General features: G+C 35.8%; 1 protein-coding gene across 1 annotated transcript in view; it reads right to left on the bottom strand.

The window, feature by feature from the left end:
* Positions 1-26,149, bottom strand: part of LOC111925299 (dynein axonemal heavy chain 5-like) — a 152,215-nt gene that overhangs the window by 94,216 nt on the left and 31,850 nt on the right. The window contains exons 31-43 of the mRNA XM_023921726.2: positions 24,554-24,690; positions 23,338-23,500; positions 20,759-20,870; positions 20,313-20,441; positions 18,710-18,909; positions 18,454-18,607; positions 15,838-16,104; positions 15,512-15,640; positions 14,896-15,111; positions 12,984-13,130; positions 11,081-11,253; positions 8,000-8,178; positions 715-902 (exon numbers count right to left, since the gene is read on the bottom strand). Coding sequence (XP_023777494.2) covers positions 715-902; positions 8,000-8,178; positions 11,081-11,253; positions 12,984-13,130; positions 14,896-15,111; positions 15,512-15,640; positions 15,838-16,104; positions 18,454-18,607; positions 18,710-18,909; positions 20,313-20,441; positions 20,759-20,870; positions 23,338-23,500; positions 24,554-24,690 — 2,194 coding nt within the window. The remainder of the gene's footprint in view (positions 1-714; positions 903-7,999; positions 8,179-11,080; positions 11,254-12,983; positions 13,131-14,895; positions 15,112-15,511; positions 15,641-15,837; positions 16,105-18,453; positions 18,608-18,709; positions 18,910-20,312; positions 20,442-20,758; positions 20,871-23,337; positions 23,501-24,553; positions 24,691-26,149) is intronic.

The following is a 26,149-nucleotide window of genomic DNA, read 5'->3' as shown; positions in this document are numbered from 1 at the left end:
TTCTTAATCTCTTCCAGCTCTTTCCAACCTGTCTTCCCCCTGGCCTTTGTATGGCACTTATTTGCCCTCTTTTTCAAATTACAGTGATAACATTAACACTTTTTCAAAGGTAGGACCCCCTAAAATAAGGACAAAGGCTTCTATTTTGAGTTGTGGGTACGTAAGTAGCTAAGGAGGGAGATACAAAGATGATTTTAAGGTATATTCTTATACTTTCCTGCTGCTTTGCCTCCTGCACTACTAGAAGCAGTCCACAGGCACCAAAGCAAATCTTCAGGAAGCCAGTGAACCCAAGTAAGAGTGGTTTCCCTCAAGTGCTTTCTTCTAGGACTGAGGTCAAAACTTCTTCACAGTTGGTAAAATACTGACCAGACCAGTTACAATAGTCCTACAGTGGTCAATTGCTTCTGGTTTATTTTGACAGACTTTGACTGAAAATATGTGGGGTTTAAATTTAATCTCAATCTCTCCAATATTTTACTAAAAAAATCCTTAAAATACATAGTTAATGATAAATACATACCTGAAATCCTAAGATCCAGTTAAAAAATACAGACAAGAGAAAATTATAATTATTTTACCAAATTATTGTTCAAGTTTCATTAACTATTTTCTAACAGACGGTTCCAATATTTCAAAGGGGAAATTTTGATAGGAAATGGAACAGAAAAGATTTTTCACAGTGATTCCATTTACATGTATTTACAGACATACCATAGTCAGAAATATACCAAATTCTCTGTCCATGTCAACGACATCACCATCAGTGAAGGTAAACTGAAGTTTCTTTTTTTTCTTACACTGAAGTACAATATATATCTGCTGAGCAGCCACTGATAAAACTGGAAGTTCAATGCGGTTAAATTCATCAAAGCAACCCCATGCACCTGACTGAGCTAAACCTAAGAAAAGCAAAAAGAGAAATATTCTCTTAAAATAACAGATCAAACAAGAGTAATTTATATACAAAACAGAGCATGTTCTATACAACTTAGTGAAACATGAGAACAGAGAACACACAGAATAAAATGAGGAGTAAAAGCTCAAAATAAGTTGGGTTGTGCATTAATGACCCTCAGAAAAAGTATCACTCCTTGAATGAAAGATATGTAAACTTCTTTACAAAAAATCCTAGACTTCTATAGCAACCATTAGGCAGAAGGTGTTAATTAATAATGTATATAGTAGCATAAATGTTCATATATCATGGAACTCATCTATGCAGGGGATGAAGTTGTCAAAGGTGAGCTTGGGAAACATCTACCTAAATTAAAAGCACAAAACCAAATAGAGACCACTGCATTTCTGACAGAAGCATTGAAGCATTTTATAACAATTAATTCATAGGTAAAAAATTACTGGAGATTAATATCCTACTGCTCAAAAGAGAGGAAAGAATCTGATGTTACACTTAGAACTGTTACTTGGAACAGGCCATGGAGTTCTAGACAGACAATAGTACCCACAAACATAATGAAATTGGCTTTTGGGAGAGTCAAGTACTCCTTCTTCTGTATCATGTTAATAAGATTGAAATAGGAGATTCTACAGTGGCAGCTTTCCAGAGCAGTAGTGGGAAAGCTACATAATTCCCTGTTTTTCCACACCCATTTCACCAGAGACAAAGGCTAGCAAGTCTGTGCAGGAGCTTCATGTATGTCATCCCTCCCTTCCCAAAGACCTCACTGGACAAGTATTTCCAATTGCCTGGGTCCATACTTATAAATGTTCAGAAGTGTTTGATTCACTCCACTGACTGGTGGAACTCAGCTTGGCTTAAGCAGTTTGAAGGCAGTACTAAATGTAGAAATAAAGCACATGTCCAAGAAAAGGCTTTTGTGTGTTTGCAGTATTGAATAACCATACCCAAAGCTCCCCTGAATCCCCCCATACTTCATATGGCAAAGCCTATAGCACTGGTAAAATAAATCTATGAGCAGTTTATGTGAAAAGTTAATTAATTAAGGACTGGAGATAGTTCAAGAGCAAGTATTCAAAAATCAGTATCAATACTATGAGGACATACTCTTTCACTTTGTCTTGCTTTCTTGTTGGATCTTTATTTATCAGTAATGGGACAGGGCTGCAGGTAGGCACTCGAGCTTTTTATTCAGCATCAGCCTCATCAGTACAAGATGAAACATGTAAGATGTTGAAACCTTGTGCTATTACAACAACAGCCAAATTCTCTTGGTTACAAGGCCTTTTTAAAAACTTTCTAGCCAAGAGCATAATGTTAAAAGCTTACAAGCATTTGCTTTAGCCAATCATTAAAACTACACATACACTTTGTTTCTAACAGTGCCTGCTTGTTATAGTTTAAAAACAATGGATAAAGCTTCATTATTAAACTTGTATTTTTCTATTATCTTGCTTATTATATTTTCTAAGGCCTATCTCTACACTGTTCAAAAACATGGCCTTATTGTTTCCTGTCCTTGCATATCTGTAGTCTTGCATTCTTCTATTCTGAGATCTGCTTTCACACAGCTTCTGAGAGTTTTCTACATTTTCTGTTTCCCACAATTTTTTTTGCTCCCCGATTACTCCCCACAAAGGAGCTATTTAAAAAATTAAAAACATATAAAGCTTTGCTCAACCTCATCTCTGGTGTCACCTCTACTCCTCCCTTCTGTTAATCTAGAATCCTTTTCTATTTCCCTTTCATTTTCTCTTTCATTTCTTTTCTTCTCTTGCCTTTGCTCAGCATGTTCTTCTCATAATATGCTACATCCCTTCCCTCTGCTTTTCCTTGTCTGATCTTCTGTTGCCCTTTAAGATTTTCCTCCAAATGACCTTAATGCCACTTTTATGTTTCTTTTCTGACATTCATATTTTACATTTTTTCATGCCCATTAATGAATTCTTTTAATAATGTTGCATCAATTGGTCTTCTTCACTCATGTAATTTCGGAAAAACAAAACGAGAGGAGTCAAACCAGGTCAAAAACAGTGGCAGTAGAACCAAAATTAGCTTCTTAAGGCTTGATTCAGTCAGGGCAATACAGCAGATCTCTCATGAAACTTATTTCAATTCCATATGTAACCTTCCCCTAAACTGCTTATAATTAATTTCTGTGATATTATAAGGAAAAAAGATGCTCCAAAGGAAAAGAATCTGAAGAGAATGAAAAGTTAAAGGATTTAATTAAAAAAATTAAAAGCAAGTAGAATATATACAAATACCACAATGCCATAATAATACAAAGATTAAAGTAATTCTATCTACAGTTACCAAATTTAAAACATGAAATAATCCTACTGTGTCACTGTTGGACATGATGTAGAAGCATGGCTTCATTCACAGCACACTAGAACAAGTTGCTAGAAAGGATTTGTATTCTCTGAACTTTTTAGCTTTTATAGGGTCTTACACTATAGGTTTAACATGATTGGTAAAGAAACACCACCTCCTGTCCCATTGGTGGGACAAGAGAAAAACACACTATCTACAGTGGTTGCAGAACTGTTTTGAGAAAGTGAACTTATTTACAGAGACAGACTTTGAGTGAGAGGGTTCTCTAGAGACTTTCCCTCAGGTACAGATCAGCTACTGACAGGCTGTAATTCTCTCAGGCTCAGAGAAATCAGGTCTACACTACCGTCTTTGAAAACAAATGAAGAATGTTTCTTGACTTCATTGGTGTGGTAGCAAGTTCTTTAACTGATGTTCCTCTCCTTTTGTGAGGAATATCTGTCCCCTGAATGCCCTCAACCGCCCTTCCAGAGGTTTCTATCCAGACTCTGTCTTCCAGTCCAGGAGTTCCACTGTGGCTCAGGCAGGTCCGAACTGTATTGTGTGCAGGGCTGTGCACTGTCCCATCTCCTCCTATCCTGAATTACTGAATGAACTTCTTGGAGGAGCCCAGAGCTCCACAGTGTTACACCCAGTCCTGCCTCCTGCTGTTTCTGACTAAACTTCCTAGACAGATCCTGTATCGAGCTGGCCATTTCATGTTGTCTGATGTCACTGGACTGCTGATGGGAACAAGCTGTCAACAACCTACACTGTGGGTCTGTGCCCTGCTGAGCGAAGTCCCTGCCCCTGCCTTTGTGCTGATCACCCTGGGCTCCTCATCTTCCCTCATGGAGCTGCCCCATTCTTGCTGCTCTCTGATAAAAAACCTATTGCAGAGATTTTTGGAATTCATTTGCCCCCTTTTGTAATATGTGTTTTATGACTCCTAGGATCCACTCAAAAAAGAAACCAAAGAAAGCGAGGTTTTTTTGCTTTGTTTCTTAAATATAAATATCTATCTTTTGGGGATACAAAAAGGAAAATCTCTAAAGCTGGATATTCTTTAATTAAGAAACTTAGTTCCATATAATATTGTCTCTTACACTTATTGTCTGTATCTTAAAGGGTTTTGAAAGTAATTTCTCTATAGAATGCTGAGGTTCAGTTCTGACCAAATAGTTTTTCTTTGGGAAAGTAAAAGAAAGTTCGCTTGTTCTGTGATGCCACCTGCTGCATGGAGTTAGGAAACCTCATTCTCAGACAAAGCCAATATCCCACAGCTTTGAATAAACTCAATTCTGGCAAAATTGTTTCATTCTGATGGTGTTGAAAAAGGAAATACACATATATGCTAGAAACACACACAAGCAAAGGCACAGCAAGCAAATTCTCTGCTGCAAAACAGCTCAGAGTCAATATAATTTTGTCATATTGTGAATTAAATTATGTTCCCATGCTGAACATATGATGGTTATCAAATACAGAAATGGAGTAAAAGCAGCAAATAAAGGACAGGATTAAAGAGATCTTTAATTATACCTGAAAATTGTGGCAATACCCCTGCCCCAATCAGTACAGATAGCCTACAAACCTGGTTCTCAAATGATGAAAGAATCTCACAGAATAATTATTAGCCTCCAGACTATAACATGAATGTCTGCACTGCAGAGCCATATCTCTGTATTTTTCCACATTTTTTTCCCCAGATTTTACATAGGAGTAGAGCTATAGTGATATAATTCCATGGAAATGTTACTGAAATAAAACTCTGTCTAGACAAAGTGCAACACACAAGCAGCAAACTAAAAAGTAATCACTGGGCCTGAAAGAATTTACAGAATGCCAGACTTGTGTATTCAACTTCTGAATTAAAATAAACATAAAAATCTTAGGTTAAATATTGCATTAAATACAAATCACAAAAAGTTACTTCAGGTAGGACTGGAATTGTTTGACTGTAACTATAGAAAACAGAACCAAAGCAAACACAACTTTTATACCCATCTAGAGGCAGCCACAGACAAAAGGTTTCCTAAAGGGTATCCACCAACAATTTTTAGAAACAGTGATGAAGTATCCCTGGTTTGCTATTCATGGGCAATTTCATCACTAAATTTGATATAAGAGAAAACTTGAAAATTCGTCTTCCCACTTGCATCCCTGGTACTTTCTCAGGTTATCTCTGGTCCAGTTGAGGTGACAATCTGAATCTAAATTTGGTTCAAATTTGAAAAACAAAACTATCAAAGATCAAAGTCCAGGCCTTGAACATAACAACTAGATCATCTGCTTATGAATGTCTTGAATCTTACAGAAAAATAAAACTGATGGAAACAGGGAAACAGGAAGACCAAACCTCAGCTCTGACCCAACCAGAAGAACTTCAAATCATAATTTCATAGTATACAATATATTCTATATTAGTTATCTTATATTTCTCTATTTTTTTTTTCTTGAAATGAAACTTCTTGTCTTTGCAGCAGAAGTCTGGAAACATGCCTGCAGACAGCACACCGCCACCTCTCCCTGCCTCTTTTCTCCTCACTGCTAAACCTGCTAATGTCTCATGGCTTGACCCACTGCACTAGACAAAGTGAAAAGTTTGCATTTGGAAACATTGGTGATGGAGCACCAAACCTATCACAGAGGTGGAATTCTGAAAAATTTCCCATTGTGAGCACTGAAATACGTAGTATGTTAATGAGAACTTTCTTATATGTCTACATGAAAGTGCTTCTTCAGCTGAGAAGAATTATCCTTCTTTTCCATTAAAGACCTCGTGTGCTGTAAAGAATCTTTATCCGAACTCACTTTGCCCTTTATATTAAATCAAAAAGAGCTCATTTCCTTCCATAACTTCAGTATATCCACTCTTCAAGAAATTGCAGATATTCTAAAGACATAAAAAAGGCAATTGCAAGCCAGGCCCTTCCAAGTAGTGACACTAAATCTAAAGCAACTGACTTCAAATGTCCCTTCACAAATGAAAGCATCAATGACTTATGTAAGAACAGAATCTTACTTTTGCTCCCAGACACACAACAGCCATATCAATGCTGAAAAACCCCACCCTATTCAGGCTCTATTACCTAATTTCCAGGCAAATTCTCTGAGAAGCAAGCTATGATCCCACTTGCAAATTTACTGAAGTGAGCAGTCACAGGCATCATGGTTGCTTGAGCAGCAATTAGATGAGTTCTATAAACTCTATTTTTTCTAGCTCATACTGAACACCAGCATGCCATTAAATGAGGCAGCCAGAGAAGGACACATTACACAGTATTACTTTGCTTCTGCAGCATATTATGACAATACTACATGTAAAATGATCAGCTTATAGAAAAACAACAGAAAAAGAAAGCTGAGCCCTAAAACTAAATTTGTACTTTTAGACACAGAAATTGTGTCCAGTTTTAATTAAAAAAAATGACAAGCTGCAATGATCACTACTGCCTCAATCTGAAATGGTAAAGGTTAAGTTACCAGAATGCTCAGGATAAGAGGACAGAAAAAAGGCAAGGATACAAAAGCAGGTGTCTGAACTGACACAAGTCACAAACAGTTTAATACAAAGAAGTGAAATCACCACAGAGTCAGGAAAAGAGGTGTTTACGTAAAGAGATACAAACATTCTCACAGAAGAAGTAAAGCAGAAGAAGACAACAGCTTGGTGACATCAAAGACAAACCCACTGTAAGGAGAAACAAAGGCTGACATGTCCCTTACAGACTGATGATGGCATTGTGAGGATACTCAGGTAAGGTATCTGTATAGTAAAAGTATAAAATGAGGATACTCCCAGGCCTCTTCTGTCTAATAACAATGAGCAAAATAAACCTGTGACACAAAAGGTCTGAACACACCATAAAAGATGTGCAAGTAAAACTCAACCCCAATCTGTGAGGGTTACAAGAGGTGCTTTGAGAAACTTGTGGCCTTAACTGTAGGTATTCACATGCATAGGTGGTCAGCTTCTAGCTCAGAAGTGTTCCTCTGTTTAAAAAATCATGGCCAGCTTTGCTGATTTCTTAACTGATACTAAATATTATCCCTAGATTATGTTTTATACTTCAGGAGACATCACAACAGTGAAAATTTTGTTTATGATACCTTGTGTAATAGTCAAAAGCCTACCACTCCCAGAAAATGGTGGCATTCTGTGGTCTGTCAATACATTTATAAACACAGCTACAAAAAATAAAACAGACCATTATAATGAAATCGACACATCTGGGATCACTAATCATTGTTTGCAAAGCTAAATTCAAAATTTTGCTAATCATGAAGAGTTATCAGAATTTGACCACTGTGTCATTTTCCTGGTTTCAAAAGAGTCCTATAGTTAAATAAGACACTGCAACACCTTGCATAATTCCCTGCCTTGCACAACATCGTTAAGCTTCACATCCGATTGTCTTGTTTGACACAAAAATAGCAAATAATAAATATCAATCCTCTCTACATGGGATAGGTGAGATAGAAGCATTAAAAAAACCCCAAGCAGAAGAAAGGATTAAAAGGGAAAAAGAAAAGTAGACATAGATGGGAAACACCACTGAAGAATATTCAAACAAAAAGTCCTGGAAAACATGCGGGAAGAAGGAGGGAAAAATTCAAATAAAATCAAATATCAGGTAAAGTTAATGAGTGCCTAAAAATAGGAGGAAACAGAGACAAAAATGCCCTCTAAATCATTGCTAACTCACTACGGAAGGGGCAAAACTTACAACTCTAAAATGAATAAAGCAGGTATTTTCTTACCTTTATAGATACGACCGAGCCCTCTGTAGTCCATTTGGTCTGAACAATTGAAAACAACAACATACTTTCCCAGGCATTTGCCCATGTCTTTAGTTGTCTCTGTTTTCCCTGTCCCGGCAGGTCCTGCTGGTGCACCACCCATACTCATGCCCAGGGCCTGTGCCAGAGTGATGTAACATCTAAAGACAAAACAAACAGATCTGTGAATCTTTTCCTACCATTAATTATTTGAAGTCCATCAATGCAACCACAACAGATGCATTTTCCAGATCAGGGGAAGGGGGCAGAAATGTATTTCCATATGGTAAGTCCTCAGTCACCCCCCTTGCACACTGTGAAGCTGAGTTACCAGAACCAACTTTGCTCCATCTGCATCAGCCATGACTGCAACAACCCAGGAAATCCATAGGACAGCTGTAAATGCTGAATACCAAAACACTGTAATATTGTGATTTTCTCAGACTATCATACACCCTTCTTCCACTACAACGTGTGCTCATTCTGCAGCACACAGAGCCACTGGGTTTCTGCCATTGCCTGCTCCGTCCTCTTGTCTTCCCAGAGCACTCATAATGGGCTCTCTGATCTGGCAGTAGGAAGGCACAGAGGCTGGAAGCACCTCCTGTTCCTGACATTTTCACCGCAGCACGTCAAACCAAAGCAGTGCTGCCAGTCATGAGAGGCCTCTGAGTTCCAGGAGAGCAATGGATGAGAGGAAAGATTGCAATGGGAAATGGAGAAAGAGGAGGAATCCATGAGACTTATGACCATCTTTTGCTTCAGCCTCCATCCTGGGTTGAGATCCTCAAGTTTAAGTCTCAGCCTTCCCAGATGGTGCGGAGGTTACTGAAGGGTATAAGGAAGCCTGTTGTTCTAACCTGCAATGCTCCAAAATCACAGGAAACACATTTTAGCACTGTGAAGCTCAATAGCTTTATGATGGATGTGGGGAGATAAAATGGGTACTGGAAAAAATCCCAAATGATAGCACCTAGTATGATTTCTTATGAAACAACAGAATACTCATTCTAGTATAATAGCAGTAAGAATGCTTTATCACCTCATTACCCAGTGATCAGTTAAGAGGCCATCATTTAACACATGAAAAATACCACTCCTAACAATTCTGCTACTGAAAATGAGGTAAGGACAAACCGACTACAGAGCACAGGTTCTGTATAGACCTTTCCCTTCATTTTTGGTGTATGCCATGACATGGACTGTGTCTGATATGATGTGTAGGAGCATTCAGTTTCACTGCCATTATCTTAATGCAATGTACTACCAGGTGTGTGTATTTATCATGTGCTTAGGGAATCTCTCTGAACTTGAAATCATTAGCCAAACAGCACTTGACTCCAAGCTGATTAATGAAACAAAGACACCATTACCTGAAAATTTGCAGAAGATCAGACAATTCCATGCAGCAGTATTATAAATAGTAAAATGGAAATAACCCATAAGGGGAATAAAGTCTGTTGCTATGCAGCATCGCCTAATATTTTTTTATTTATTATTTTATTTATTATTAATATTATCTACCATTGTTCACATGGGTACATAAGTTTCCCATGTGAACACTAGGAAACATCTCTGCTTCAAATACCCTTTCAACATGTGACAGTGGGTAGTCTCCAATCCCTGCAGCTTTGTTTGGCTCTTCCAAGAGAGATATGCATGTTCTTTCTGTTGTTGTTGTTGTTGTTGTTGTTGTTATGGTTTAAACTCATTTAAAAGGCTTGTTTTCTTAATCATGTTACCCTGTGCTAATTTTCAATCTTCTGTGACACAGCACCTTGTAGAATCGTAATATATTCTATGTCCAGTTCCAGTCTAGCTCCTGGCTCTGCACAAAGCAAACCCAAAATACCACACCATGTGCCTGAAAGGCTTTTCCAAATGCCTTTTAAACTCTGGCAGGCTTGGTGCCATAACCACTTTTATGCCTGCATTTTAATTCTGGAAACAAATTTTGAATGACAACATTTTTTTGATACTAGCTCTCCTGGTGGGTAAAAATATTTTCAGTGTGTTAGTGCTGCCATAGCCACTAATCAATTGCATGTGTACTGTTGCAAACAAACCTCTAACATAGGAACAGTAGGGTGCATAACATAGAATTTGGGAGGTGTGTGTTAATTATTAAAAGCCAGGTATCCACATGCAGAGGTTTGTCTTTCTTAAATAGCTCACAGGGAGTAATTTTAGTTCAGAAATAGGCAAAAAATCTATATTTTCATTAATAAATGAAATCTAGTAGGACCAAGAATGCAAAGACAAATCCAATATTAACTCAAGATGGGGCTTTGAGCAAACTGGTCTAGTGGAAAATGTCCCAGTCCAAGGCAAGGGGGTTGGAACTAGATGCTCTTTAAAGCCCCTTCCAATCCATTCTATAATTCTATAAATGGCTGAAAGTGCAAAATATTTTGACATTTGTATCCACATATAAAAGAACAAACTCTGGCATAGCAAATACATCTGACTCTTGCCTCGCTGAAGCACCAAGCACTTTAGGAAAACAGACATCTGATGAAGTTTATACTGTGCTGTATAACTAACTCACCAGCAATAAAAATTTCACCTTATGATTGCCCTCAGAGTTTTTATGTGTTTGTAGTCCTGCAATTCTCCACAGGCCTTGCTTAAAACCATACCGGCACTAGTTATGCAATGCTGTGTCTTGAGTTACTGCTTTTTCCTACAGGGTGACTTCAAAATAATCACTTGCTGTAATTCCAAAGTCTCGAGCAACTACTTCTTATTGAAAGCAGTAATACAGTGGTGTTTAGATTGACTCTACTTAGGCTGGTGAAATGTATGGCATTCAGGCATATTTATCTCGAGAACAAGTGCATTTTTCAATGCCCATCACAGCTCATTTATCTCAAACGCACTCAAATTCAACCTGTTTTCAATAGTTGAATATATAAGCACTGGCCTCTCCTGTTCACGGGCGATATTGCAGCATTGTAGTGCAACCTAAGTAATTCTGACACATGAAAATTAAAATAATTAAGTCAAAGGAAGTATTAATAAATCTTAGGTCCAATACTATGCACTTCATTCCTTTTAAAATACCTGTCAGTTAAGGGAGTTATAACAAGCCTGTCTGTACAGCCCAAGTATTCATTGCAGTAGGTGAACTCTACATCAGTGATTTTGATAATGCATTTATCCAAGTCTTCAAGAAAATAAAATCGAGATTGTTTTTGCCATTCAAAATCAGATGGAGATTTAATGTTCATACGGACCTATTATGGAAAAGAAAAATCATTAATACAGAAATGAATCAGTAACAAATTAATCTTAAATTCCATACAGGAAAAAAAAGTCTACTTCATATAAATTCATGACCTTGAAGAACGAACACAGAATCTGTCAGGAGCCAAGACACCCAGAATTATCTTTTCAAACCTTTGTCTATGACATGCTCTGAATCTTCTGTCCACTTTGATTTTCCTCAGATTTGGGCACAGAGATTATGAATTGTGTCTTACAGAGATATTGAAAAACAGTCATGGAAAACACAAAAAAAAATGACTAGTACTGGCTATCTTGCATGATAACTGCACCATTACTCACAGAAATAGTAGATTGTGTACAGTATTTGAATACATTGTACAGACATCTGAGTGCTTGTTTATTAGGGTTGTATTTTTCAGTATGAACTTGCCACACACATATTTAGATTTGTGGGTATTAATAAATTAATTATTATTGACACTGGATCCCAAAAACACTGGCCTCTTACAGAAAATATTGCCCTGGTTATTTGCCTTACAAACACAGTTTATGGTGAAGAGGAGGTTCTGGAAACTCTGCCACTTCCCTCTCCTTTATCTCAATCACTAAAGGATATACTTAGCAGAGAATACAATGTTTTAAGAAAGAAGGCTATTATTACATATAAAATTTAAGAACCCTTTCCCAAGCTTTCCTCCTGACTTTTTATTTCATATACAAAACCTACTAATTAAACCAATGTTCCATAATTTTATTATAACATGACGTTAAATTGATTAAGAAAATAGTTATGAAGATAAGTTTAATATTACAGGAAGAGGACAAAACCCCATGCTTATCTTAGAAGCCAGCAGTTTTCTTTCTAGATTTCAGTATTTTTCTTGATTGTTGCCTATTTTCTTTACACATGCACTTAATTTTTATCTTCCTAACATATATGCATAAATTAAGCTATCATTATAAAATTATTGACCTTTGCATCATTCAAGCCCTTTTGAAGTATTTTACTTCCATTTTGATAACTATGCTTTCATTTATTCAACATCCTTATCTAAAGGAAGCCTGATGCAACTCAATTATCAAAAACATTGAACTATTTGTTATATTCATTGCTGTTATCCTCTTCAAATATATGAAGCCTCACTGCTTTTACCTTTGAATAACTATTACCTTAAATCAACACATAGGCTGGATCAGAAATCACAAGATTGACAGGAATACTAAAGGGAGTTTTTTACATTTACATTTCAATCAAATAATGCATTAAATTTTCAAATTTAATAGAGAGGAAAGTTTAATTTTAAAAGTTAAAGTCTTTTGCTCACGGTGAATTTTTGCATGATGAGAATAATAACCATTTAAAAAGCTGAAGTCTAAACCTACATAACACCTATAATAAAAATTATATATTAATTTTATATAATAATATATAAATATATAAATATATATTATATATAATATATTGAATACATATAATATAAATATATATTATATTTTATATATAAGTATATAAATATATCTACGAAATATATATAAAGAATTTTAAATAACCTATATAAAAACTCACCCTTCTCACTGCATCACATCTATTTTAAATCAAACTAAATCTGATATTCTCTATCAGAGCAGTAATATCAGAGTTACTCAAAGAGAATAGATTCAAGGTTTGCTTACAATTTTTTTTATATGTGCAAGACCTTCCATACAGAAAGACCCTTGATGGTTTTCCAAAACTTACCAAATCATCAAAGATATCCTTCTGGTGCACATGAATGGTGATTAAAGTTTCATATTTTGTGCGCTCCATTCTTGTCAGATTTTGTGTTGCCATGTCAATCAACTCATTTAAAAGTTCCAAGAACTTCTGATTTGTTGTGTGCATTACCTTTTCCACAAGCAAGAATGATCATATTAATACAAACTCCATTTTTTTTCTCCAATATTTGGAATTTAAAAATTAAAAAAAAAATAAAATTTAAATATCCAGGCTTATAATATCCATATTCTGCTTTGTATTTATTAGGCTTGGAATTCTAAAGTTGGATTTGCAGGCTACCTTCCATTCATACATTCCTACCCAACAGAGTACAATAAGGTTATATCTAGATGAGCAGGTCACACTGTAAGATTTTATTCCAAGGCTCTTGCTCCTTTTACTACACATTACATTTTCAGCTGACTGCATCCCTGCATATATTCAGAACCATCAGTCAATAATTTTGGGTAGTACATATCCACTCAAGCTGAATTAGATTTAGGGGAAACAGGAACCTGAAGATCTGCCATGTCCTTTAACCAGAGGAAGGGAGAAACATACCATAATTTTAGATGGTCAATAATAATTTATTTTGTGGTACCAAATCTGTTACAAAGTTCCACAAATACTGACTATACATTACTGACTTAGGAAAATAGTATCAGTCTCTGCCAGTGATGCTCCTGGTACACAAGTAAAAGCATTGAGATTCAAGAAAGAACAGCTCATTTATACCACTATTCCAAATGTGTGACAGAACAATCACACTAGCTTTCTGTAAATACATGCAGAGCCTAAAATTCACACAGTTTGATGAGAAAGAAATGCTAAAAACATTGTTAAAACTAACAGAGAATTAAATAACCTCCACATCCCCCAGACACACACATGCAATTCAGCCCAAAAAACCACAAAAGTTGTTTTCTTGTTAATGCAAAAGAAATTTTGTACCTAGTTTTTCTATGAACTAGAGTGGACTAGGTTTAGTCCACTAGGTTTAAAGGCAGGTTTATGCCCTTTTTAAACTTTGAACAATGAAGAAAATGTAGCGGCACATGGTTTTCTCCAAAGTCTAAAACAGTCTAAGCCCTTACTTTCATACAGTACCAAAGTACAGCATGACTTTGTCCTGCATTTACTTTTATAGTAGGATGTTGTTACACATTCTTTGTTCTATCTGGAATATATATCTATCTATATATATCTATCTGTATATTCCTGATTATATATATATATATTCCTGATTTTATATATATATATTATATATATATTATATATATTCCTGTATATATATATGTATATTCCTGATTATTTGCAGTTTGCAGCCCTTTAATTCACATCCTCTCTTTCTTCTTTCATAGATTCACTGTTAGGAATAACACTTTGGTTGTTAACAGCATCTTCTCTACGTGCTTGAGAGTAAACCAACACCTCCTGAAACAGATTCAATTCTTCCCCTTCCCTAAAGAAATAGTTCATCAACTGAAGGATGTTATACATTTGGATAGAGTACACCAATGTCCACAAAGCAGTTACTTCCCCAAAGTTCAGGTTTTTTTATTTCTTTCCAAATTTGATTTTGTGAAAGTAACAAGATGAGATTCCCCATATTACCAAACTAAGAAACTGTCCCTTCCCAAGATGATTGCCCTAACAAAACAACACAGAAAATCGCAGGATTAGGAACAATTCTAAAGCGCATGCTGGGGCATAATGAGGAGGTGTGACTCCTTAACACATTTTTATTGTTCTGTTTTCCTGTTAGTTTATTTGCTATTCTGGGTAATTTACTGGTACTTTGTGCTTTTTCCTACATGTTACTTTTAACTTTTGACAATATGTACTGTTACAAACAATGCTTTTAATAAATCCCCAAAGATTCATTAAATACTACCTTTTTGTCTGTTTTGGTACTGTTCAGTGCCTTCTCTGCATCTCTGGTCCAGATAATTTGAATTCCCAGAAGTCCTATTTGTGCAGGAAACATTGCCTGAAAGTCATACATCTTAAATTCTGAATCGTTAATGGCCATTGATGCCTGTCTAATGATGGTGTGGATTGTTTTCCTAATCCCATTCAGCAGCTGACCTAACCAGAATTCCACATTGCCCTGAAATAAACAAGAAAGTACTTTTAGAGAATTAGTTCATGAATAATTCACACGGAGCAAGAGCTCTACGTGACTTTTTTCCCAGTTCTTCCTACTCCCATTTCTGTATTTGTTATTCTCTAATTTTTAAAATATTCCTTTCCTCTTTCTGCTCCAATGCCCTGCTAGAGACATGTGATGGATTTGGCACTTCACAGCAGTACTGCTGAGAAAACAGGTAAAGCAATCGTTACAAACTGACACAAATGTCCTGTCCCTTCTACTCTTTGCTCTTGCTGTTCACATTGGGAGGTTTTCATTCAGCTAGTCAAATAATAGCATGCTGCAATACTGTCTGCCTCAAAAACATAAATCTACTTTAAATCAAGTCATGAAAAACTGCAATATATACTTTCATTACCTGAGCTAAAACTGGTTCGATAATATTGACCTGTTCTCCTTCTTGAGATTCAAACAATAAAATCTGGTCGTAGTTTTTTTCATGAAATCCCACTCGATTAACATTGTCAAACAAACTTAATAAATGTGCCTACAACAGAATCAGGAAAAAAAAAAAACCTTCATAAACAGATCTAGCATTCTTACTCCGTCTTTAAGTTCTGTATTAGAATACACTGTAAATCTTTCCATAAGTGAAAGAAATTCTCTCAAATAAACAAAAAAAATCCACCACGGTCTTCACTAGTAATATTGACTAAAAGAATACTATTGCTTTATTGCTTGTACCTGAATAGTATGGGAATCAGATGCTTGGCCAAGGATTTCCAGAAGAGCAGGATCAGAAACAAAAAAAAATCTCGGAAATATTAACCGCTTTTTTTCCAAATAGCCAGTCAGTGATTTCTGACAGATTTCCAACTGTTCCAGCAAATGTGGTAGCAGCTGTGCCAAAGTCTCATCTCCAACACAACACTGCACAATGTCTGATGTTTCATGGGCTCTCTGCATAATTCTCTGCCATGACTTATCAATGTTCTGAAATCTTCTAGCTTCCTGAAGTACATGATAAATGCATTAGATTTTCCTCATGTTTGTCATATTCTAAAAATTAAACAATTCTATCAGACAAGGTAACAGTTTAATATTTCCCTTTCTGTTTAAGTCTTCTTTGGAGGAATAATGTATGAATATTTATAGGCATGCTTACTATTGACCAGAGTTCAAATTGCAAAAGAAAGAGTACAATGGGACAGCTCTGGAAATGTCTTACTTCATGTTGAGCACCAAAATTTTCGACATAAAAGGATTCCAACACAGATGAGAAAACTCAAAAAGCAGCATTCTCAGACATTACAGCCTTCCTAACAGCAATACACAATGTTATGTAAGCTGTTAGTAGCAACACTTCATGAACAAAACCAGTATACACAGTCTGAAGCTGTGTATAGACACAGTCTGTACATTATAAGTGTCGTAGGTGAAGGGAGACAAATTCTCAGACTGGAAACTGATAAATAAATATTTTTATACACTAGATATACTGATATTAAAAACTCTTTCTTCACCTACAACAAATGAAATCATAAATTATCTGAGAGCTAGAAGAGACCTTAAAAGAAGATCCACAGCAATTTGTCTGTCACAAGGCAGGATCATACCAAAAATATTTATCTGTCTTGTGTTTAGTGATGCTCAATGATGGAGATTTAGAAGCCTCTCCAGGCAATTTTTGCTACTGGTGACTCTTTTCTCTTATCTAAGCTACATCAGATAACAAGGTTTATTCCTTCCTGTTGAGAACAGCCCTTGAATAAAAATATACATTAAAATAAAAAACTTATCACTTCTTTGCTTCACTTTGTTCTTCAAGTCAAACAAGTCTGGTTTGTTGAATCTTTTCTTGTGCCTCATCCTTCCTGGATAGTTCCTCATTCTTACCACCCTCTTCTATGCTCTCTCAAATTTGTCAGTGTGTTTCTTTGGCCAAAACCAGATACAATATTTTAGTTATTGTTTGGTTATTGATGTTTATGCATTCCACTCTTCTGCATTTTGCACACCAGCAAGCTAAAATGCATTTTCTGGTAGTACTATCAGAGACAATGGCAAAAACCTATCAAAATATATGGCAACTACTGTTTTTCCTCTACCCACAAAACTTCTTGCCCACCCTAAAAATAAATTTAATTTGTTCAACATGTTTTGCTTCTAATAAATTAATGTTGACTGAACATTATTCATGTCCTTAATTTCCAGATGCAAACAGTTACTTGTTGCAATGTTCATCCAGAAATTGCAATTAAGCCTACTCCTCATTACTCCTTCACCAAGCTGTTCCTTCTCCTCCTTCATCAAAGACAGCCACTGCATTTGTTTTTTTTTCAGAATATTGGCTCATGTATCTATCATCCTTGGAAGAAGTAGCTTTAGCAGCATTTGCTCATCTGCACAAGGTGCTTATTGATTCTCTGATAAGCACTAACAACTTAAATATATCTCATGGAAAAAAAAGAAAAATTCTTATCTAAACAACAATTTAAAAAGCTTGCTTTAGCTTATAAAAATTAATCTTAATCTGGGATATTGTAATCCTTTAATTATTAAATATGTATTCTGAAATAAATTAATATCTAATAATTTCCCAATAATACCAGTTTTGTTTAGTTACACCATTTGATCCAGCATGATTCAACTGTGGTCTGTTAGAACTGTGTGAAAACCACTCATTAGGAGACACAACAAAAAGGATGATTTTTTTTCCTGCTATTTCTCTCTTGTTCGGATCATTCCTTATATCTTATGCAGCTACTGCCTTGGAAGGTCATCTGCCTTTTGAAGAGGTTGCAATGTTCCACACAGATTAGCACATGTACAGCTCCCAAGCCTGGCAGCATGTCTCTGTGGGACTTCATTAATCTGAGTCCTAGCAAGTACAGAATTCATATATGGAATCTGTCATTCTGTTATTACAGCTTACAGCCTATAAACATGTGCACACAGGAAGCAAGGGATATTTGTACATATGGCAGAAGTGATAAATCAGTTTTGTGCCATTAAGTAGTTCTAAGCCCTGTACTAATTCACTAATACTGCACACTGACAGGAGCATGCAAGCTTGAATTGCAAACAATTGTATTCCTGTAGGTTTCACCAAGTTCTAAGGAATTTTTACACAGACAGATCCTAGTTTGGCAAAGCTTCTCCTGAACTGCCTATGCACAGCCCACAAATCTTATAACTTATATATATAAAACTTACATATATATATATAACTTACATATATATATATATATATATATATAACTTATATATATATATATATATGTTATATGCACTGGCAAATAAACTCTATGATGTGGCTAATCTCCTGGTACAACACATTATTATCATACATCAATATACCTGAGGTAGTTGTTTTGCAATGTCTCCACCAACAAACACAGCTTCAAGGTAAATCCAGAGGTTCTGTACAGTAATCCAATTTTCAATTATCTCTGCAGTATTGGTCAGCTTTTGAACCCATTGTTGTATAGTGGACTTAAAAGGTGCATTATACCTGCATGAACATGAGTTAAGGGAAGAAGAACCTAAGATGATAATTGTTTACTCAGGGGGTTGGTTAGATTTATGCAGTATGTACATTTATTAAGATTTGTACCGGTTACTCATCAGTGACCCCAGCATCATGAGGCTATCTTCCACCAAAGCTATTTTCTCTGATATATCTGATCCTTTCAGAAGAAGTTCTCCACGAGTTTTGAATTGGCTGAAACTGAAAGCATAAGTACTCCATTCACTGATTATATGCTTCAATTTTGCTTCAATATCCTTTTCTTTGACAGCACTGATGCAGATATCCTGTGTAAAATTAAAATAGTAAATTACATTCATCTAAGGCTATTATAAAGCACATTTATAAAGACTATTAAAATGTATTGGCTTGATCCAGATCTCAGCGTAAACTCAGGCTAATGAAAATATTCATTGAAACACCTCAAAGTTATCATGTTTAAAACAAGATTATATTCTAATACTTGTAGCAGGTACATTTAATGGGCTATACACCATCCTCACTGCTACTATCATCTTACACACACAAAATTCACTGAGTCAGTGAATCTGCAGAAAGTATTTGCCTCTCTGTATGTATTAATATTTGAAATCAAATAAACTGACAGAGGGGTTTAAAGAAAATAAACACTGCCAATCAAAACCAATAAATATTCCAAGAACGTTCTAGATTGACAACTTAACTGTGTGCTACTTCTTGAAGATGGTGAGGACAGGACTGTCATAAAGCTGGTTATTTCATCAGAGATAAAAAGATAGAACACTCAGACTGGATCCCAAATTCTGGTTCAGCAGTGCATCAGATTCTATCACAGGTATAAAGTGTTTCCTGAAGTGTCAGGCTGGAACTCTGAACCTTTCACAAGGAAAGAGAACCTTCCTTGTCCAGGAAATTGCTACAGCAGAGGTTTGATTTAATGGCTTTCGCTTAAAAATGCTCATTTTTGGAACAAAACAAAACAGGTCACTACTTTGGAAATCATATAGATTTAGCTAAGTGACCATGAAACTGAAATTAGAAACTGTTGGAGTTTTACTTCTTTAGCTTTAGCTATGCTTTGTTCTTGTAAAAGGCAATAAGCATGAAGACACTTGCTAGGTAACTTCTGTCCCCCAAACAGAGGAGACAGTGGCTTTGAAGCTTGTGCACACTCCATATGCCTGCTCAGCTATCTGTGCTCTTGTGAAGGGTCACTTTTGAAATACAAAACTTCACTCTTCTTAAATCCCATATCCTCCTCCACTTCCACTGTGTTCCAAGGATTTTTAACACTTAACAGGATCAGTCTTACTGTTTCTTTCTCTCTGATTAGACATTTAAAGGTAAGAAAAAAAAAAAAATATAAATAGGCAGACCCTAAATCAGAAGAACAGAAGAATCATACTACTCTTAAAACAACAGAAGTCATCCTATGGAAGGATTAGTTCTATAAACTATTTGAAAACATCTATGTTTTTCAAATCTTTTCCAGAATAAAAGGGAAATAAACTAACCATCAGTGCCAATAAGAACTACCAAACTTCACTTTTTCAAAGGAATTCTCCAACCGAAACTAAACCAATTTTTTTTTAATGTTACAAATCTGAATAGAAACAGGATTTCAAAAGCATTTGATCACAAGTTAAAAATTACAAAAAACCCCAAAAAACCCAACCCAACCAAACAAAACAAAACAGAAAAGTACATATACCTCAATATCTTCTTTATGTTTTAATAAAGGGGCATCCATTACATTTTTTAAAGTGAAATTTTCAGAGTCAACATCAAAGTGATGCCCAGTTACTTGTGCAATTTTTTCCCAGTGTCTTGACAACATTGCCTAGAAAAGTCCATAGGAATGGGGTTTTTAAAATTTGTATTAATTTTAGGTCTAGAATGATCACATACTTTTGCAATGCACCTATTAAATAAATAGGAGAGTCTTGATTTCCATTCCACTGAAAGCATTAATAGTTATTCTAATCACATTACAAAGTCTTTTGTTTTATTTTTCTATAGCTAAGCCTAACTAGATTGTTTGCTATAAATACAGCTACTTTTATCTATAAAAAAGAAATATGGAAAGCATCTTGTAACATGGCCTTCAATAGAGTTTCTCAAGTGACTCTTATCTCCAAATTATTATGCTGAACATACTTTGTTTTTCATCATTTCAAGCAAAGGACAGCTCTCAGTGAAGTCATCAATTTTTTTTTTTAGGTCTTGAAAAGCTTGCCATTCCTTCAATGCTTTCGGTAATTTTCGGATTCTTTAAAAAAGCACAAAAAGAAGAAATATTTAATTCTTAATCACCATCCACCACTTAATAGTACTATATATTGTCATTTTTCAATGAGCTGACCAGTAGACTGCAAATAAAAATCCAGTTGCAAGCTGTCAATATTATATATAGCTGGTCATTCGTGACTGCAGGCATGAAACAGTGCTAAACACAAATTATACTAGAATGGTTTGGTTTCTATTTCAGTTTGAATTAAAGGAAGTTAATTTCATGTTCAAACCCATACCTGAAATTAAGTTCCTGCAGTGTCATTGTTTTAGTAAAATTTGAAAATGCACCTGATATTGTAAAGAGGCAAAAGGATTAAACAACATATATTTCCCCAGCAAAATAAAGTATATCCTAAACTAAAACTAATCTGCTTGCAAAGAGAAAAGTACTTGTTTCAGTCAAACCAGTCTTAAGTCATATCTGGTTTGTATGAAAGGCATTCAAAGCAAAATTTATGCACAATTTAAGATTAATCAAATTTCAAATGAAGAAGCTCTTGTACTGTGAATTGTCACAGCTCCTCTCACTTCTAAACCAGTCATGCCAATTTTCATTTGCCAAAACTATGGACCAAAGACTGAAGCAGTTCTCTTACAGCTCAATTCCAGAAACTGAAAGCTGCATAAAACCTGTCCATAATGATAAATTCCTACAAAAAATTTCTCCATTTTTCACAGTTCAAAACCAGACAGATCTGTCACACAATGACGGAACATGTGCAAATTCTTCACTGCTTGCTGGAAAGAGGGAGATGAACATATGCATACTGTCATGGCACTACAATAACTGCAATAGTCTTTCATCTTGAATCCAACAGTAGATAGCATTAAATATGCTGGAGAAAGGCATTGCAGAATGGAAAATTTATACTCTGCCTTGTATCAAGAAGGCTCTAAGGGGCAGTTTGTGGCTACTTCTGTCCTGAGGATTAGCAAGTGACATCTAATAAACTTGTCTGAGGATGGCTATTAGAAATGGGATATCTTAGCTTGGCAATGAAAACTGGCTATTTTTTAAAAAAATTCGAGCAACTTTTTCCTTTGTCTTCATCTCAATAATATCTTCTAGAAGCAAGTTCCATAAGCTGCACATTATGTTAAATAACTACTCCATTGATCAGGTTTACATTTCTGTCCTGGATTAACTGAACATTCTCTTTCCATTGTATTACAGTAAAATATAAAAGGAAACTTCTCTCCAGCTGTTATTATAAACTTCTATAATGCTCTCTAAATATTTATCCTTCTTATCTCTTTCTAATTGGATAATTTTTTACCTGCAGCTTTGAATTGGATGAATTGGGGGTTTTCTTACTTTACTTTTCATGATTATAAGTTTTCTATTATATTATTATTTTCAAAAGGTAGCAAAACAAAATTACATTAAAGAACTATGCATATCTTTACAATTAGTGTAAAGCAGTAATTGTACTTCCAGCATTCCTGCTTTTTTCAAAACACAGCATACCATCTTAGCTATTTCTGTGAGTATCTCCTGTATGTTGTTTCAATTTCTCTGCCTTCAGAGAGAATAGCTTGATACAATGATGGTAGGAAACTTCCAAAAGAAGGATAGTACTGGGCTGGACTTTTATTACAAAAAAACCCATATACTGCCTATCGGTAGTCACACTGCTCCAAATATAGCTCAGCACTTGAGAGGAAAAACAAAAATTTCACACATGAAGTTCAAAGAGAAACACATAAATGAAAACTATTGCTGTGCAATGGCTTCCTTCAGGGTTCTGCAGAAGGAAGACTTTCTGCAAAAGTCCTGCAGCCTGTAAAATACAATTTACTGCAGAACATATTATGATGCAGATTTCAGAATTCTTCTGAAAGGAGATGAAGATTTACGTTGTCCAAATGCAGAAGTATATATGTTTCAATATATTCACTTTTATTAATTTTAAAAAGGAGGTTGGGTTAGGTTTTTTCAAATTAATGAGTAAAAGTCAGTTCAGCCAGTTTCTTGTGGAAAACATTATTGCTTCAAATTTCATAAATAACTCCTCAGAATTTAGCATGGCTATCTACCATTCTTGAAATACCAGTTAGAATTTAGACAAATGTGCAGAAGTAAACAGTAGGTTCAAAATTTGATCTAATATCATGGACTAACAATTAATTAACTGTAAACTAAATCACTGAAAAGGTACCGCATAAGATCAGCTTTGAAAGTTAGTTATACTTACAACTATCTTGACACAGGTTTGTGCACCTTGTTTATTCAATAAGCTACAGCCTACCATGTCAATATACACCAACAAGCCTCAAGTGACTCACAAACCAGCTGCATATTGCACCACAGTGCAGTTGTGCCCAACACTGAGCATGAGATGGACCAACATCCTTCAGTCCCTCGCAGCAATTTCCACAAGCTAATTAAAATGAAGAGCTAGAAATAAAAATTGCATGTACTTCACCAAAAAAAACCAACTTACTTGCTTTGAAAGTCCAGAAGTTCACTGTTAATTTTTTCAATATTTAAACCATTCCAAAGCATTTCATTGTATCTCTCGATACTAGAAGTAACTGTATCATAAAGACTGTAAAGTTTCTGAAGCAATGAAAGTTCACGTTTAATTTTGTGAAGTTCAGGATACTCTGTTTCAAATTTTAAAATTGAAAATTCATGAGTGTTAATTAGGTATTCACATCAAATGTATTTATGAACATAAGAATCAATGCATATCTAATAATGCTATTTAATAAATTAATCAAATCTGACTTGCTGTTTTCTAGATAGTGTCTAGGAAGACAAACTTTTCCACTTACATTATGTAAGAGCAACAGATTTTGATGCACAGTAATTGCTTAGATCACTGATTTTTTAAACCAATATTCTTGTGTAGCAGTAGGTGTAATCTTATAATTGAGGAAGACAGTGTTGAAAAAGTGGATGAAATGGCAGTGAAACACAATATAATTTTAGACAAGAACTAAAATATCTCCCTATGTCCAATTTACACTATTTACTTAAGAAGCAGAGTTTGAGGATGATGGATGTGCTTTCAAATTAAATGTATAGAATATATTAGACAATAAAACATTTTAAATGGACACCCTTAGCAGAAACATTTTATTTACATTCTTGCATATCTTTTGGAATTCCTAGTAAAATATATTTAGATTTTGGATTTACATATGTCCTCAGACAGGAAAATGTACTCAATTTAGCATGCACAAATTAAAGTGCTTATCATACATTCTGCTGTAATTCACACCACAGAATTCCAAAGGAACTGTGTCTGACTAGGAGACATAAGGACATTACAGATCAGTTGCACAGCCCAAGGGAATTCATTATGCAACTGGAGCAGGGACAATTTGAGTACTTTGGCAACATGTTTCCCAAATTTGTATGGGGCAGAACACTGGCAGGAAATGTGCTTAGCTATGAACAGAAAAAGTAGGAGAGCAGAGCATCTGGACCCTGAGAGCAGTGCAGTATTTCTCCACCTGATGTTAATGTATGTGCACACCAAGAGCCAGTTTCCCCCAGCTGCTTTTCATAGGAAAGACTATAATAATTTACTGCAAAGAATTTTTCTGCAAGGAATTTTTCTGCAATTTTTCTAAATTTACATGCATTTAGCAGGAATCACAAGAAAAAATTAATAGCTTAGAAGCAGGTATCCTTATCCCCTGAGAAACTACCTGTGATGGGAAGACCAAATAATTCTTCCCCACCAGAAAGAGAGAGATACTTCCTCCACAGTTCATCAAATTTGGCTTGAAAGATCTGTAATCTGTTACTTGCTTCATGGGGAGGAATATTGTCCTCGCTGGGGCCCCTGTAAAAGCCAAAACAAATTCAGGGAAATTCCCAACCATACAGGTCTCACAAAGAAGCACAACAGAACCCAAACCACACTTACTGAACATTATGTAATATTTTTTAACATTTTTTTCTGTAAATTTTTACAAGACACTAAAAGAGAAAATGTAGCACATATTCAGTGTACCAAGATTACATATTCAATAGTCCCTGAAAGAAAACCCAATTTCTTTTCTAATAAAAAAATTCATCTGTGTTACCATACATCTTACAAACAGTAAAGATCTGCAAATGTTTTATCTTTGTTATTTCCTGCTTCTTCAGTAAAACAAATTTTAATAATTATTTTCATTTATATTTTAAAAAGGGAAAGATGCAAATACATAAATCAGGAGTGAAAACTGTCTAGTTGGCACTAGAACCATAATTAAGTAGTCAGAAAAATATGAGAAAAAAATACCATTTTGCCTAATGAGCACATCTCAGCAGTAGGACTGGGTGCAATTCCCAGATCTCACATCTGGGACCACTTCTTGGCCACATCATAATATTTTGGGATGGGAAGCCTGTCATCTTCTGTTGTGCCATGGTTATTTCTAGAAAGAAATTCAGGCAGATGGGCAGAAAGCAGCAGGCTGGCTGCTTGGCAAAGGAAACGGGACCAGGAGATGAAAGTGGGAACACAAAGGCAGCCAAGGCATGATCCCACAGAACCTGAGCAGGAACACCAGGGCCCTCAGGGTGGCAATCAGGTTCAAATGATAGCCCAGGTCCTTAGAGAAGTCGACAATAATTAGACAGGACCAAGGTCAAGCAGGGAAGGTAAGCCAGTAAATCTGGGTTCGGGGCAGGTCTAGGGAAGGTAACCAGGATGAGACACAGGCCAGTGGGAACCAGGCTGCTCTGAGGTCAGCCTCAGGAGCGAGTCTGTGCCTTGGGACCCATGTTCAGCTCAGCAGGGCCCATGCCAGGCACAGGCACAGCTGTGGCAGAGCTGGAGCTGCAGTCAGGGACCAAGCAGTGAAGCCTCAAGTTAAGAGCAGATCCCACAGTATGGGGTGTCAGTCATGCTGAGGTCACCCAGCAGGGCTTGTGTGGGAGTCCTCTGTCACCAAAGGATGAGGGAAGCCCTCAAAGGTCAGGTACTGTCCTAGAGCCATAATGAATCACAGCAAGCCAAATCCTGGCTTTCTTTCCTTGTTTTTGCTGTAGGAGTGTCCAATGAACCACAAATATCCCACAATTTACATCTTCAAAAGTGATAAAGTAAGTTTAAAAGGCTGAATAAGATGGTGAATTTAGAAATACCTAGAACTGGTATCTCCAGTCACATCCAAAACACTGCTTTAACACTTACTGTTAAATATCTCCCAAAGTGCTTTGTTGAGATGCAAAAACAAACTTTACATCTTGATCTGGATTGAGAATTTATTTTTTTTTCCCCCAACCAATTAATTCTTATGGAATATCACTGA

Source organism: Cyanistes caeruleus, chromosome 1, assembly GCF_971803275.1.
Source record: "Cyanistes caeruleus chromosome 1, bCyaCae1.hap1.1, whole genome shotgun sequence".
NCBI classification, from domain to species: Eukaryota; Metazoa; Chordata; class Aves; order Passeriformes; family Paridae; genus Cyanistes; species Cyanistes caeruleus.
Note: the sequence above shows the minus strand (reverse complement) of the source record. Positions and strands in the feature narration are given on the sequence as shown.